Consider the following 17,468-nt stretch of genomic DNA (forward strand, 5'->3'; position numbering starts at 1 on the left):
GCACTTTACATCCACACATGGGGTATTTATATACTCAGAAGAAATGGTATTACAAATTTTGGGGGGCTTTTTCCCTATTACCCCTTGTGAAAATGAAAAATTTGGGATAACACCAGAATTTTTGTGAAAAAATGAAAAAATTTCATTTTCACGTCCAACTTTAACGAAAATTCTTCAAACACCTGTGGGGTGTTAAGGCTCAGTATACCCCTTGTTACGTTCCGTGAGGGGTGTAGTTTCCAAAATGGGGTCACATGTGGGTGTTTTTTTATTTTTGCATTTAGGTCAGAACCGCTATAACGATCAGCCACCCCTGTGCAAATCACCTCAAATGTACATGGCCCTTTCACTCTTGAGCCTTGTTGTGTGCCCGCAGAGCATTTAACATCCAGATATGGGGCATTCCCGTGCTCTGGAGAAATTGCGTCACAAATTTTGGGGGTCTATATTTTCCTTTTACCTTTTGTAAAAATGAAAAGTATGGGGCAACACCAGCCTGTTAGTGTAAACAAATAAACATTTTTAAACAACATGCTGGAGTAGACCCCAACTTTACCTTTTCATAAGGGGTGAAAAGAGAAAAAGTCCCCCCAAATTTGTTAGGCAAATTTTCCCTTGTACAGAAATACCCCATATGTGGCCCTAAACTGTTGCCTTGAAATAAGACAGGGCTCCGAAGTGAGAGCGCCATGCGCATTTTAGGCCTAAATTAGGGATTTGCATAGGGACAGATCCGGATGCAATAAATCGACTTGCCTCCAATACCAAAATTACCCTATGGCAGTGTTTCCCAAACAAGGTTCCTCCAGCTGTTGCAAAACTCCCAGCATGCCTAGACAGTCAATAGATGTCCGGCAATACTGGGAGTTGTTGTTTTGCAACAGCTGGAGGCTTTGTTTCGGAAACACTGCCGTACCAAATGTTTTTTCAGTTTTATTGGGGGGAGGGGGGGAAACGGGGTTTAGGGGTATATGTATGTGTAGTGTTTTACCCTTAATTTTTTTTAATTTTGTGTAGGTGTAGTGTAGTGTTTTTAGGATAAATTCACACAGGCGGGGGTTTACAGCGAGTTTCCTGCTGGGAGTTTCTTGCAGCGAGAAACTCACTGTAAACCCCCACCCATGTGACTGTACCCTGTACATTCACATGGGGGGGGGGGGGAAACGACATACAGCTGTTGGAAAACTACAACTCCCAGCACGCTCTTTGGCTATGTTACTGGGGGTTGTAGTTGGAGGCACACTTGTTGCAAAACACACAGAGTTGGGTACTTAACTCAGTGTTTCACAACCAGTGTGCCTCCAACTGTTGCAAAATTACAAGTCCCAGCATGCACGGTCTATCAATGCATGCTGGGAGTTGTAGTTTGCAACAGCTGGAGATTGCAAAACACTGAGTTAGGTAACAAACTGTGTTTCACAACCAGTGTGCCTTCAGCTGTTGCAAAACTACAACTCTCAGCATGCACTTACAGCCGAAGGGGACTTGTAGTTATGCAACAGCTGGAGCCACACTATTGCAACTCCCAGCATGCCCCTTGGTAGTTTGTGCATGCTGGGGGTTGTAGTTATGCAATTGCTGGAGGAACACTTTTTCATAGAAAAAATGTGCCTCCAGCTATTGCATAACTACAACCCCCAGCATACACAAACAGCCAAAGGGCATGCTGGGAGTTGTAGTTGTGCCTTCTGCTGTTGCATAACAACAACTCCCAGCATGCCCTGTTGTGCATGCTGGGAGTTGTTGCTAGGCAACAGCAGGAGGCCCTGCCTTACCTCCTGCTGCTGCGCACGTCCTGCCTGTCATCCTGCTGCCGCTGCTGTCTTCGCCCTGGGTGCCCCCATCCCGCCGCCGATGCTGGGGATCAGGGGCCCCCACTACAGGTACATACTCCCGGCACCCACTCTCACCCTCCGGAGTAGGGGCAGAGCGGGTGCCATTAGGAAAATCCCCCACAGCAGGCATCCTGAATCAGGACGATCGTGAGGTGGCACCAGTGCCACTTCACTCCTGCTGCTAAAGGCTGATAGGTGCTTTGTCGGACGGCACCTATCACCCTTTTTTTCCGGGTCACCGTGGGACCCGGAATCGCCAATCTAGCAGGGAATTCCCACGGGCGTACAGGTACGACCTGGGTCCTTAAAGGGGTGCTACCGTGGAAAACTTTTCTTCTTTAATCAACTGGTGCCAGAAAGTTAAACAGATTTGCAAATTACTTCTATTAAAAAAATCTTAATCTTTCTAGTACTTTTTAGGGTCTGTATACTACACAGGAAATGGTTTTCTTTTTTGAACACAGAGCTCTCTGCTGACATCATGACCAGAGTGCTCTCTGCTGACAACTCTGTCCATTTTAGGAACTGTCCAGAGCAGCATATGTTTGTTATGAGGATTTTCTCCAACTCTGGACAGAGAAGTCAGCAGAGAGCACTGTGGTCATGATGTCAGCAGAGAGCTCTGTTTTACAAAAAGAAAACCATTTCCTCTGTAGTATTTAGCAGCTAATAGGTACTGGAAGGATTAAGATTTTTTTTAATAGAAGTAATTTACAAATCTGTTTAACTTTCTGGCACCAGTTGATTTAAAAAACAAAGTTTTCCACGGGAGTACCCCTTAAAGTCCCAGGACGTCAGGGCGTACCTGTATACCCTGGGTCCTTAAGGGGTTAGAAAGTACCTGTCACCAAATAAACTGTTCTAAACTAACTAAAGCTATGTTCTCTAACTACTCCTAACACCCCTCCAGCCCTTAAAAAGTTTTAAAAAGCTGTGTATCATACCTTTCTTCTTGCTCATATATTGCAATTTCCCAGAAGGAGAAAGTGGGCGTTTCCCAGCAGGCATGACATCACTGAAGCCTGCTGGGGGACCACTTCCACCCTCACATGGTTGTAGCACTGTGATGAATAGAAGACCTCAGGCTCTGTGCATGCTTCAGTCTGTGTTGCTATCAGTGAGGCTCTCCTGCAGGTTTCAGTCTGTGCAGCTTTCTGTGAGAATCTGTGGAGCTTTCACTTTCTGTGCAGCTGTCAATCAAGCTCAGTGCAGCCAGAAGCACTTCCTGAGTTTGGACTCCTGCCAGGCCGGGAGGAGACCAAACTCACTGTATTAATTGTGGCAGGGCACAGAACAGAGCCACCAAGTCATGGTTTCTTATATTACATTTTAAACATATTTATGTTGATAATTTTACAAGCAATTGCATGGGAAAGTGTCTACTAATTACACAAGGAACACTATATTAAAAGTTTTATTTGGTAACAGGTACTCGAAGGACGAAGGCCCATTTTTCAAATCTGATCTGTCCCACTTTAGGTTGTTTTAAATTCAGGACAATTTAACTTATCAAAGTTATTCTGAGATAGTTTTTTTTGTGACAGACTGTACTTAATATTAGTGGTAAATTTTACAGATATTAAAGCAAAGCTGAAGTAGAATTCAAAATTATTATTTTTTTATTCTTTATTGCAAATATACCATTTGCTCCATTTATTCTGCAACACAGGGGTGCTGACATGTAAATACAATTCAATGTTTATTCCCCTAATTCTGACATATTTAGAAATATCCCATAAGTGGCCCTGGTGCGCTACATGACTCACACACAGGCCTCAGACATGACTGAGCACCGTGTGGATTTTGGGTCTTTTATTTAGGAAATTTTGTAAACATCTTATCAAGATGCAGGGGCCTTTGGATTCCAAAATGTTTTTTTGCGAGACAAATTGATGTTTTCATTAGTACCATTTTGAGGTACATGTGACACTCTGATGGCTTTTTAGTCCATATTTTATGACGTGGTACGAATAAAAAAAAAATCTGCTCTGACTTTTTTTACATGCAGTATAAATTACATGTTATTTTTAGTCTGCCATTCAGTACGATTATGGCAGTATGTAATTTATATACTTTATGGTTTATTCCATTTACATCACAAAAATATTTTTTTTGCTAAAAAAAAAGAAAAAAAAACATTTTCAGTGTCACTATATTCTGAGAGCTGTAACTATTTCTTTTATTACCAATGGAGCTGTGTGAGGGCTTATTTTTTGTGAAATAGGTAGAGGTTTTGAATAGTACTATTTTGGGGTATGTCTGATATTTTGATCACTTATTAAATTTTTGGTGAGGCAGGATTACCAAAAAGCAGTAATTTTGGCATTATTATTTTTATTTTTTTTACAGTGTGCACCTTGTAGTATCAATGACATGGTAATTTTATTCTGCAGGTCGGTACGCTTACGGTGATACCTCATTTATGTACTTATTTGATAGTTTATTACTTTTACACTATAAAAAATATTTGATAAAAAAAAAAAAAAAAACTCTTGTTAGTGCATCGCTATTTTCTGAGAACTGTATTTTTTAAACATTTTATACTGACAATGTTGTGTGATGGCAAATTTTTTCCATGAAGAGTTGACATTTTTTGTGGTACCATTGTGGGGTACATGGGATATTTTGATAATTTTTTATTTTAGTTTTACAGAGGTAGCATTGATATAAAGCCATAAATCTGACAAAGATTTTATTTAAAACATTTTACGGCGTTCATTGTGCAGGTTAAAAAATTTAATTTTTATGGCTTGGGTTGTTACGGACACTGCGATACCAAATATGTGTATATAATTTTTCAGGGGAGGGAAAGGGAGATTGTGTAGGTTTATTTTTTTTATTTACTGTATTTATTTTTTACTGTCCCACTAGAGGACTTGACACTTATAATAAATTGCAGTATAGATCTGTACAGACAGCTATCAGTGTTTCACTGACACGCATAGTAGATCAGACTCTGCCTCGGGCAGAGCTTGATCGGCTTCCGTAGCCAGTTAACCAGTGACCGTTCGGAGGTCTCTGGTTGCCATGGCTACCAATGAGACCCCCGCGATCGCATCGCGGGATCTCATCGGAGAACAGAGGGTGCTCCCTCCCTTTGTCACTGGCAATCAGTGCTGCGGTCGAATTGAAGGGGTTAACTGTCAGGATCGGAGTGCAGCTCCGCTCCTGACAGTTGCAGCATGTGCCCCGCAATATGCAATCGCTGTCTCCTGCCGCCGATCACCGCCCGCAGTGCCGGGATTGTGAATAGATGTATATATACGTCCATTTGCGGCAGGTCACAAGGAAAATGGGCATATATTTAACGTCCTTTTGCGGGAAGGGGTTAAAGGGGTACTACGGTGGATATTTCTTTTTTTAAATCAACTGGTGCCAGAAAGTTAAACAGATTTGTAAATTACTTCTATTCAAAAATCTTAATCCTTCCAGTACTTATTAGCTGCTATATGCTCCACAGGAAGTTATTTTTGACCACGGTGCTTTCTGCTGACACCTCTGTCCATGTCAGGAACTACTGTCCAGAGCAGAAGCAAATCCCCATAGCAAACCTCTCCTGCTCTAAACAGTTCCTGACATGGACAGCGGTGTCAGCAGAGAGCACTGTGGTTAGACAGAAGAAATTCAAAAAGGAAAAAACTTTCTCTGGAAAAAATAAAAAATTCTTTCCACAGGAGTACCCCTTTAAAAGGGAATCTGACAGCAGGTTAGGGCACCCTAACCTGTCCATAGAATTTAATGAGGGCCTTTACCATACACATTATAAAACCTTTAATATGATACTCCAGTGCTCTATTTATCTCTAATATCAGTTTTATTGATATGCAAATGAGGTTGTACATTGGACAGGCGTGCACCGATACGACCAGCCTTGTGCCCACCCCTCTAACAATACCCCTTTTATGAATACTGGCTCAGAGTGTGCCTAAATCTTGCACCAGGGTCAGATCTATCTTTTTTGCTAAAGCCATGCTCCCTTTGTCTGAAACAGTGGAAAAAGTGTCTCACACACATAATAAAAGTAGTGCACATGTATACCAGTCTTTAGTCAACAAGAACGCCCAAATTCAGAGCATTTCCAATAGTAAATCTGGGCTAATATTTTCAGGTATCAAACAGCCTCATTAAAAGAAGTACTTTTTTGTGTGATGTGCATGTGACTTGTGAGCAACTTTTTAAAGCCCTATTTCATATCAGTAATATTGTTGCCTAAACCTTTCAGGACTTACATGATGCAAGTGACATCAGTAAGCTAGGAGATTTTTTTTTAAATTATTATTTCAAATCAGAATCCCCCCCCCTATATTAGCTAAAGCCATGACCTATATTTAATGTGGTGAATTGGTGCCACAGGGCTGAATAAAAAGGAAATTTGCCTTTGGGGTCTATTTACACCTGCAGTGTACATTATTGATGTGCAGGAGCAGCTGCAGATCTAAAGCTGTTTCAGTCATTTAGTTTACATTGAACTCTGCGGCATAAAATCCGCAGCTTCAGATCCTGTGCATCAGATATGCGCAGGATACTGTACCTGTGAATACACTCTTAAAGGGGTACTCTGCTGCTCAGCATTTGGAACAAACTGTTCCGAACGCTGGAGCCGGCAGCTTGTGACGTCATAGCCCCCCCCCTCTCTTGACGTCACGCCCCGACCCCTCAATGCAAGTCTAATGGAGGGGGTGTGACGGCTATCCCATAGACTTGCATTGAGGGGGCATGACATAATGAGGGGGCGGGGCTATGATGGCATGAGCTCCCGGCGCCGGCTCCAGCGTTTGGAACAGTTTGTTCCAAATGCTGAGCAGCGAAGTACCCCTTTAAAGCAAATCTATCATCTGCTATTGGTGCTCTAAACTGCTGACACTGTTAGATACATAAATGAATCCACCCCTCACATTTTTGTAAATATTTTATTATCTTTTATGTGACAATACTGAAGAAATGACACTCTGCTGTGTAAAGTAGTGAGTACACAGCCTGACCTCAAAGAACTCTCTGGCAATCAGAAAAGAAGAATAGTTTCTCTACATAAAGATGACCTAGGTTATAAAAAGATTGCCAAGACCCTCAAACTGAGCTGCAGCACGGTGGGCAGGATCTATACTGCAGTTTCACAGGACAGGTTCCACTTAGAAGAGGCCTCGCCATGGTCGACCAGAGAAGTTAAGTGCGTGTGCTCAGTGTCATATCGAGAGGTTGACTTTGGGAAAAAGATGGAAGCACTGCTGCTGAGGTTGAAGGGGTGGGGTTGGGGGGGACAGCCTGCCAGTGCTCACACCATATGCCGCACACTGCATTAAATTAGTCTGCATGGCTTTTGTCGCAGAAGGAAGCCTCTTCTAAAGATGATTTACGAGAAAGCCCACAAACAGTTTGCTGAAGACAATTAGGACATGGATTACTGGAACCATGTTCTGTGGTCTGAGAAGACTAAGATAAGCTTATTTGGTTTAAATGGTGTCAAGCGTGTTGGTGGCAACTAGGTGAGGAGTACAAAGAAAAGTGTATTTTGCCTACAGTTAAGCTGCTGGTACTGGGGGCCTACAGTTCATTGGGGGAACCATGAATGCCAACATGTACTGTGACATACTGAAGCAGAGCACGATCCCTGCCTTCGGGGCCTGGGCCACAGGGCAGTATTTCAACATAATATCGACCCAAAGTACACCTTCAAGACAACAACTGCCTTCTAAAGAAGCTGAGGGTAAAGGTGTTGGCATGACCAAGCATGTCTCCAGACCTAAACCCTTATTGTGCATCTGTGGGGTATCCTCAAACGAAAGGTCAGGGATGAACAAAATGCAGTCTACTAGTGACAACATTTTTTACGCTGTATAGCGATTTTTTAAACTTTGTTTTTTTGTGGGACTCAAAAGTGGGATCTGCTGTGGTTTTGTGTCCTATATAAAAAAAAAGGATACATTTTGGAAATGGACCCAATGTTGTGACTAGTAGACTACATTTGGTCGATTAAAGTGAACGGGCTTGTCACAGAAACACGTCAGCATACCTTTTTGCCAGTATCCCAATGTATACTGGCAACATACATCAGGAGAGGTGCATGTGGTGTGAATACAGTCTAAGTCTATGGATAACATAATTTCAAACCCAATGCACAAACAATAAACACCAACTTTAAAACAAAGATCAAATGTAAAAGAAACAGAACAGTCATGTGATGGATTAAGAACAGCCATGAAATGAAGGAGAGTAATGAAAGATGAAATGTCGAAAATTTTGTATGCAGTTACAACACAGCTACACTACATACTCAATCCACAAAACAGTGTACCACAAAGACATGCATTTAAATGGAAAAACAAATGAAAATCGCAAACATGCAATAAAACAATTTTATTTGTGTATAATATAAAACATGAATCTAAGTAAATGGACATAAGTAGTCACATTAGGTAGCAAGTGTAAACCACAGCTTTTAAACAACCCTTCATATTTATATACCCTTATGACATTCGTCAACATGGCTTGTGCATCAACATGGGATTTTTAATACATTTCGGAAAAAAAGTGTATCTATTGTAAACCGTGAAAGAAAACATCTCCATTTACCAACCCGTAATTGACAAATTAAAAAAATATAAAATAGGAGCTCCTCCCCTATTTTGCAACATATTAAAAAAGAAAATTCTATATGAAAGTTAAGAATATAAACATATGGGGAAATATATTTGTTTGATTATCAGGCTTTGATTTATTTCCCCAGATAATCCTTAAAGGGGTACTCCGCTCCTGGCATCTTATCCCCTATCCAAAGGATTGGGGATAAGATGTTAGATCGCTGCGGTCCCGCTGCTGGGGACCCCGGGATCGCTGCTGCAGCGCCCCGCCATCATTACTGCACAGAGGGGCCGGAGCAGCATGATGTCATGGCTCCGCTCCTCATTACATCACGGCCCGTCCCCTTAATGCAAGTCTATGGCAGGGGGCGTGACGACCGCCACGCCCCCTCCCATAGACTTGTATTGACGGGGCGGGCTGTGACGTCACGAGGGGCGGAGCCGTCACGTTACGATGCTCCGGCCCCTGTATCGCCCGTCATTACGTGCAGAGCGATCTCGCTCTGTGCAGTAATGATGGCGGGGTGCTGCAGCAGCGATCCCGGGGCTCCCCAGCAGCGGAAACGCAGCGATCTGACATCTTATCCCCTATCCTTTGGATAGGAGATAAGATGTCTAGGGGTGGAGTACCCCTTTAAAGTGTCCCTGTCCTCTCAAAAACCTTTATTGTTGGTCCTTCAATCAAGCGTAATCTCTGTGGCCCCATTATAAGGCTATGGGAATGCAGGAGAGAGATTGAAATATTACTGTTACATGCCAAAAGTTTTTTGAAATGACAAAGAATGTTTTTTAGGGGGGAAACAATGTATTGCTTCACATGTATTAAGACTATGTACAGAGGATAATAACATTTTTTTTTTAAAAGGAAACAAAATCTCAATCAAAAGATCCAAAGAAAGACTCTATAAGGCTTTCAGAATAACACTGTTCCATACAGTCCAAAAACGTAACATATCTACTTTTCTCTAGGTGCTATGAAGTGCTTGCAAAATACAGTGTCATACACATAAATAAAGTGAGTCCCCTTACACTAATACAATCGCAGACTACTAAAGACAGAGTGATGCTTTGCATTCACTTACTTTGAGGACATCTTCCAGGTGAGTAATTTCATGGTACAATTCTTGGTATTCTGGATACTGGTCTTTACAAGGCTCCAGTGTTAGGAGGAGTCCTTGTAAGGACTCCTCTAAAGTTCCATCCAAGTAGGACCGAGAGGCTTCAGCTTCACTATAAGTGGAGCACTCAGACTGGAGTCTCTCTGGAGCAGCAGGTACCTCTGATGATGTAAGCCTTTTTACCAGCTGTTTGGTAATATTACCTTCACAAGTATCTAGCTCCACAGGCTTCAGCTCAGAGGCCTCTTCGGAATCTTGCAAAATTGACACAGAGACATTTGAAGTAATATACATGTTACTTTCCACATTGGGCAGATGGCTTTGGCAAGCAGGTTGGTCTGATTTATTCCCTGCAATGGTTTCCTCCGTTTCACTAGCGTGCTCTACAATGCACTGAGAGTCCTGTGGCTGACTAGCTGAATCTGTAGAAGAACTGGCACTCAAACTGTCTTTCAATGGTTCCTCTGATGACAAATCACTGAGGTTATGTTCTGGCGGGGTGACTGTGATTTCAGGGTTTGAATATCCCAGAGAAGATGAGGGAGTTGATCTGGGTGGTGTACAGTCACCATTAGGCAAGTTGTCAAAACTTAAGGAGAGGGCTCTCTTCTCAATGGTTTCTACACCAGTATCGAAAACATCATCTTGCAAATTAGACTAAAATAGAAAATACATCACATATATTATAAAGTGTTAATACTTTACGAATAATAATAATACTTAGTATACAGAATCTTAAAACACACAAAAAATCTAAACTCAAATACAACACACTTTTATGGGCCTTTTTTCACCAAGTCCAGAAATTATGTGCATCAGAAAATATTTTTCCCCCCCAAAAAAAGTTCTCAAAATAAATTTTACCATAAAAATTACAGATTCATGATATTTTATCACCATAAATGTAATCATTTAGTAATAATTTCTGGCATTGAAGAATAGATTTGTGGTATGAGAACAACAAACAGACTATAGATTTGACTATTATTATTATTAAAGTGTACCTCCAGTGTACCTTAAAAGGACATGCACCTCTGGGTGCAAATTCAATCTAATCCAGAATTAAAAATGAGCTCTATACTGTGTGTTACTTTAAAGCTGTGTGTCTGTAGATAAAACTTGCTTGTTTACAAAGTCCAGGTTTACTACAGGATTGGCTAGGACTTATTCATGCAAGTCGTCTCTCTCTCTCTCGCTCTCCCTCTGCTAAGTGAGCAAGCAGAAGTGAGAAGTGTAATGTAAGTTAGCAGATTTGTAGTCAAAAGTGACCAGGATAGGGCTGCAGCTCCACTGTATCTGTAATATGGCAAAAATAATAATTTCTTCTTATTGGATTAGTATGGAGAGCTCTGCAGCACACACAGCTGAGATGTGAGGGGAATGCTTCCCATACATATTGTAAATAAGGACTTGAGAGTAAAGAGAAGTTTTTCCCCCACTGGAGGTAGACTTTAAGAACAGGACAATGCCTCTTGTGGCTAAAGACAAAACTTGAGGAGGTAGAAAAATGAAGACACACATATATATATAATGAACTGTAAATAATGCAATAATAAATTTACCTGACTACTCATAACACTAGGGTTTTATTTGTTTTGTATTTAACTTTTACACATTAGGTTCTGCTCACATTTTATTTTCTAGGCAATTCAGAAGTATATGTTCAGAATGTTCCCTGAAATATACAGTATCTCACATAAGTGAGTGCATGCCTCATTTCTTTGTAAAACATTTTTATTAAATCTTTTCATACAACACTGAAGAAATGACACTCTGCTACATTGTAAAATAGTGAGTGCACGGCCTGTGTTTAATATTGCTGTCCCCCTGGAATTGATCTGCAGCACGGTGGGCAAAACCATACAGCAAATTCACAGGACAAGTTGAACTCAGAACAGGCCTCACCATGAAGTTGAGTGCAAGTGCTTAGTGTCATATCTAGAGGTTGTCATTGGGAAATAGATATACGAGTGCTGCCAGCAGTGCTCAGACCGTACACCACATACTGCATTAAATTGGTCTGCATGGCTGTCATTCCTGAAGGAAACCTCTTCTAAAGATGATGCATAAGAAAGCCTGAAAAAAGTTTGCTGAAGACAAGCAGACTAAGGACATGGATTACTGGAACTATGTCCTGTGGTCTGATGAGACCAAAATAAACCTTAGATGGTGTCAAGTGTGTGTGGTGGCAATCAGATACGGTGTGTGTGGTGGCAATCAGATACGGAGTACAAAGACAAGTGTGTCTTGCCTTCAGTCAAGCATGGTGGTGGGAGTGTCAGGGCCTTGGCCCAATTTGGACATTTCCACTTGTACCTAGGGGTGTACTCACTTTTTTTTGCCAAGGTTCAATCATTAATGGCCTGGTATGAGTTATTTTGGGTAGACAGCAACATTTAACACTGTTATACAGGCTGTGTACTTACTATTTTACATCCTAGTTGATTGTCTTTTTTTTCAGTGTTGGCACATGTATAGACATAGTAAAATATTTACAAAGATGTGAGATACTGCATCTCCAACAGAAGCCTAAAACATTCAGTTGCAAACTGTATGACAGCCATTGACTCCCATAGTAAAAAAAAACGTATACCACGCAGGCTACATATTTTCATTTACAGTGCCAAAAAAATAAATAAATAAATAAAAGGTATGCTAAGGCATTCCATCCCAGTGTATGTAAAAAGGGCATTCCTTTGGCATACCTTAGGTGCATAAGGCTCTATAGACATGTCAGAGAATATGTCAACTAATACTCTTTATATCTCTGACATATTTAAAAAAATAGATATGAACAGGGCCATACCAAAGAACAGGAACAGAGTAGGCTTAATACATGGGTTGTCCAAATAAACATAATCATCTGGAAAGCCACATTAACAGGATTGTATTGTGTTCACACAATGCGACCAAAGACTGCAAGTTATTAGGCTATGCTGCCTTTTTCAACACCGCATCATATGCTATACCCAACAACCTTATCACTGATTTGTCCTTATTATTGAAAAAAAAACTTGCGCTGAAAACCAAACGCATAGGTGTGAATTTACATGTGATACTGTGATGTGTTTTTCACATAGGCAGTAAAGTTGGCTTTACTCCATGACACAGTAGTGATATATGTGAATGGACCATAAATCAGTCATTTGTCTTAAGGGTTTGTGTGACTTGAGTTAATTTAAAACACTTCTTAATAGATAATAACATTTTCTCTATCTGTGGTATAGAACCAGCTTCCTTAGTCTTAATGTTCTCATCAACAATGTGGTGGTTGGTAACCAAAAAGATGCAAACATCACAGAAATGAGAAGAAAAACAATACTGCATGCATGAAAGCTTCATGAAAAAGTCTGAGAAGTACACAGATTCACTCGTGTATAACTCACATATCTCTCTCGGCCTGATCTAGGCCTTAGCCTGAGAGATGGCAAATCACTAAAAGAGCGACTGCGTCGAAGTTTGTCAAAGAAAGTCTCCTGCAATGCATCCATAATTGACAGCCGTAGCCTGTCTGGCGGAGGGTTGAACCATTTCTTTAACAAGTTAAAAGCAAATGGGATGTTAGTAAACACAAAGCATACAAGTTACCACAGTGCTGACAAAGTTGAGTTATCTTAATAAATTAAGCACTTAGAGGAATAAAAGTGTATTGTACTGTGCCCCATTATATGTCCTATTATCCACCAAAGGCAAATCACATTTTAGATATAGACTACGGATTTACTGTAAGTTATTTGGAAAACTTTTTGAAAATGTCTATAATTCCACAGATAAAACTTTAAAGCTGTAAGAATAATGATACTTACAAAGAAGGAATGGTCTTTAAATGTGGGGGTCTCTGGGGTGCCCTGGCTGTATATGGAGACTCTTCTTTGGAGAGCAGCCGCTTTGTTTATATTGCCTGTTGATGGGGTCAGATCCTCTGTATCGAATGGACTGCAACATAAAACATTTATTACATCACAGGAATCTCTAGATTTTATTAAATGAAATTAAGAACAGAAACATTATTCAGCATCTTTCATGGAAACATAGAATGTGTCAGCAGATAAGAACCATTCAGCTCATCTAGTCTGCCCAATATTCTGAATCCTATCAATAGTCTCTGGCCCTATCTTATCTGAAGGATAGCGTTATACCTATCTCCATCTTATATGAAGGATAGCCTTATACCTATCTCCATCTTATATGAAGGATAGCCTTATACCTATCTCTATCTTATATGAAGGATAGCCTTATACCTATCTCCATCTTATATGAAGGATAGCCTTATACCTCTCTTTATCTTATATGTAAGATAGCCATATACCTATCTCTATCTTATCTGAAGGATAGCCTTATACCTATCTCCATCTTATATGAAGGATAGCCTTATACCTATTTCTATCTTATATGAAGGATAGCCTTATACCTCTCTTTCTTATCTGAAGGATAGCCTTATACCTATCTCCATCTTATATGAAGGATCGCCTTATTCCTATCTCTATCTTATCTGAAGGATAGCCTTATACCTATCTCTATCTTATATGAAGGATAGCCTTATACCTATATCTATCTTATATGAAGGATAGCCTTATACCTATCTCTAATGAAGGATAGCTTTATACCTATCTCTATCTTATATGAAGAATAGCCTTATACCCATCTCTCTCTTATCTGAAGGATAGCCTTATACCTATCTCCATCTTATATGAAGGATCGCCTTATTCCTATCTCTATCTTATCTGAAGGATAGCCTTATAAATATCTCTATCTTATATGAAGGATAGCTTTATACCTATCTCTATCTTATATGAAGGATAGCCTTATACCTATCTCTATTTTATATGAAGGATAGCCTCATACTTATCCCATGCATGCTTATACTCTTTCACTGTATTTGCAGCCACCACTTCTGCAGGAAGGTTATTCCATGCATCCACTACTCTCTCAGTAAAGTAATACTTCCTGATATCACAGCATAAACCTTCGCCCTTCTAATTTGAAACTATGTCCTCTAGTGGTAGTTTTTCTTCTTTTAATTTCTCCTACTTTACCACATTTCTATTATAAATACTGCAGTCTAAATACAGAAAGCAGTGAGAGATTATAATGAGGGCAGTCTGGGTTACCGCCCCCATTATGGGACACTTGTCCAAGATTTTAGGCATATGCACATACAGTTAAAAGTTGCCAGTATAGGACGCAGGCAACATCGGATTTGCGGCCTATATGAGAGGACATACAGTACCATACCTGGTCCTGGTAGGAGCAGCCTACCACACGACATCAGCACAGGGGGAAAAACTTGGCTATGTTTTGGAGTATCAACCCTTTGTCAATGCTAAGGACTAGCTGTCTAGTAAATGGGAAAGGATTGTTTGAGCATCAGGATGCAATGCCATCTTCATGCCCGAGATATGGCTTAATGCATTTTACTGTAGGACTGGCAATAAAGGGGAAGTATGCAGTACCATTCACTTTTGCATGTTTATTATATTACAAAAGACTGTATATTATGGACTACAATTTACACATATAAAATTCCATAGAGGAATAAGTGTTTCAGCGGCGTGGATTGCCAGCTGTGGAACGGATCTTCATTCATTTGAAATGCCTGATTGTGGATTAGTATCCGCTAGTGACGGTATATTGTGGACTGATTGCAGCTGTTTTGTATCTTAAAGTTCTGCAGGACCTAGGTGGCATGTGAATCAGGTGTGGTTATCTAGCCTTTTGAATACTGAGACATATAATATCAGCGTGGGATATTCAGGTTTTATCATAGGAGAACTGATAAATCTGCCTGTAGGAAGATGATGGAACTAGGTTCCCTCTAACATACAGAAGGACGGTGCCATCTATTTGAAGGTGTCCATTTATCAGGGAATCACCTTTTCTGATATCTTGCTTCGGCATACTGTTGCCTGGAGGATTTGCAATTTAAAAAGATGCTACAAACAAGTTGCTCAGCTATCTGTCTGCCTCCATGTTACGTATTGAAGGCTTAATGTCATGCTTACATTGTTGCTACTCTAAGTTTACATTGTCATATGCATACACTGTATCTATGAGCCTGTACCAGTGTCTTTAATCTTTGTACTATCTAGTTATTTTATTCCCCTTTTCATGTGCATTTCTGTATACTGTACCACTGTTGTTGTGATCTCCTGATGAACCACTGTATATTATAAGATACACGGGGAAACGCGTCGGATATACAGGTGTTCATCATAGGAGAACTTACTTATGTGTATTTGATATTTTTTCTATACTTTTTTGTAGTTTGACCCCTATGGGAGTTTTAAGGAATTTAATAAATTCATGTTTTTAGCTCAATGTTAATTTAGATTTTTTGAATACGCATTTCAGCATGTTTTGTATATAAATATTTTGGTATAGACAAATGATGACAAGTTCTGTGAGAACACAGTTAAACAATCCAGTAAATGTATAGCAAATGAATTTTTTTCATGAATTATTAAACACGGAGGATAATGCATCGACATGTTTATATTAATGGTACTTACCACCAAGTTACTTCAAGGTTAAGTTTAATAGTACCAAGATCATTTATGTCAACAGCAACAGCTTGAGGATGGGCAGCAAAAAGGTCCTTTGTTTCACAGGTAACACTTCCAACAAGGAGGTGAGTTGCAATGCCCTTAAGTTCTGTGACCTTAGAAACAACATAATCAGTTGGTCTAAAACATACAAGAGCAGTGTGTATGACATGGTTTAAAAAGAGGCTGCACATCAATATATTTGTTCTGCAGTTTATAATAATAATAAAAAAAAAAAAAAGAAGTTAATTGTGATTTTTGGCGACTGTGTTTATGTTTTTATCATCCCAGTCTTCCAAGAGCCATAACTTGAGGTCACATGAGGTCTAGTTTTTTTTATTATTATTATTTTTTTTATACAAGGCAACCTTTAGTGCATCCTATAAGGTACCGAGAAACAAAAAAATTTATTTGAGGAGAAATTTGTTTTCATTGGCACCATTTTGGAGAATATACTAGTGAACTTACTGGGGAATATGGGGGAAATATATTTTTGTTTTTAAAAATAATTTCTTGCTTATATTTGGAACATGAAATGTTGCAGGTGTGCCAAAGCAAATTTTTTGTGTGACTTTAAGCAGTCAGCAAAAAGCTTCACACGGTCTTGCAAAAGTCAATTTCAGTTTTCATTTTACAATGGTGCGAATGTCGGACAAAAAGTTGCAAACACCTCCAAAACACCTCTAATCTATACCTGCATAATACAGTGCAGTACATATGTGTACCACACTGTATTATGTGTGTATAAAGTGGAAAAGTAAAAACATTTAAAATTTTAAATAGATGTGAAAAATTTAAATATAAAAGTAAAAAAAAAATATATATGTAATATATACACATTATATATATCTATCCATCTATCTATATATATATATATACATACACATTATATATACACACATCTCTATTTTCTGGTCATCCTACGGCGGCACACAGTGGGTTAAGAATTCTTCTGACCCGGAATTAGAAGAACACACCTAGCAGTACATGTAATGTAGAAAGCAAGGTTACTAACTAAACAATTAAACTAATAGACCGCTGGTGCCCCCTAGGACATAAAATACCCCAATAACTAGACCACACTTGTATTTATTTTCTTCTAGGATGAGAGAATAATGTTGCAGATGCAAGGGCCTCAAACCTCAGGCTCCTGAGGTGAATTTGTAAGCTAGATACTGGGGGTTTCCCTAGTTCCTTGGCTGTCCCCCTATGATCATGGCCAGTTACCTGGGGCTTCCCTGGTGTTGGGCCGGCTTCTGGCCTCCTCAGCTGATGTTGCGGTGCAGAAGAGGAGGGATCTCCCAGCAGTATTCAAGGGCTCACGTGTGGAGCGCAAGGTGCCGTAAGTGTTGACTGTTGCGGTCTGGTGGGCTGGCACGTGTATGCTTCTAGCAT

General features: G+C 39.9%; 1 protein-coding gene across 4 annotated transcripts in view; it reads right to left on the reverse strand.

The window, feature by feature from the left end:
• RIPOR2 (RHO family interacting cell polarization regulator 2) overlaps positions 1 to 17,468 on the reverse strand; it is a 195,522-nt gene that overhangs the window by 57,629 nt on the left and 120,425 nt on the right. For 3 of the 4 annotated variants that reach the window (XM_056521323.1, XM_056521321.1, XM_056521322.1), the window contains exons 11-14: positions 16,041 to 16,189; positions 13,338 to 13,467; positions 12,918 to 13,064; positions 9,496 to 10,188 (exon numbers count right to left, since the gene is read on the reverse strand). In XM_056521323.1, coding sequence (XP_056377298.1) covers positions 9,496 to 10,188; positions 12,918 to 13,064; positions 13,338 to 13,467; positions 16,041 to 16,189 — 1,119 coding nt within the window. The remainder of the gene's footprint in view (positions 1 to 9,495; positions 10,189 to 12,917; positions 13,065 to 13,337; positions 13,468 to 16,040; positions 16,190 to 17,468) is intronic. The other variant, XM_056521324.1, reaches the window with a different exon arrangement.

Source organism: Hyla sarda, chromosome 5 (assembly GCF_029499605.1).
Source record: "Hyla sarda isolate aHylSar1 chromosome 5, aHylSar1.hap1, whole genome shotgun sequence".
NCBI classification, from domain to species: domain Eukaryota; kingdom Metazoa; phylum Chordata; class Amphibia; order Anura; family Hylidae; genus Hyla; species Hyla sarda.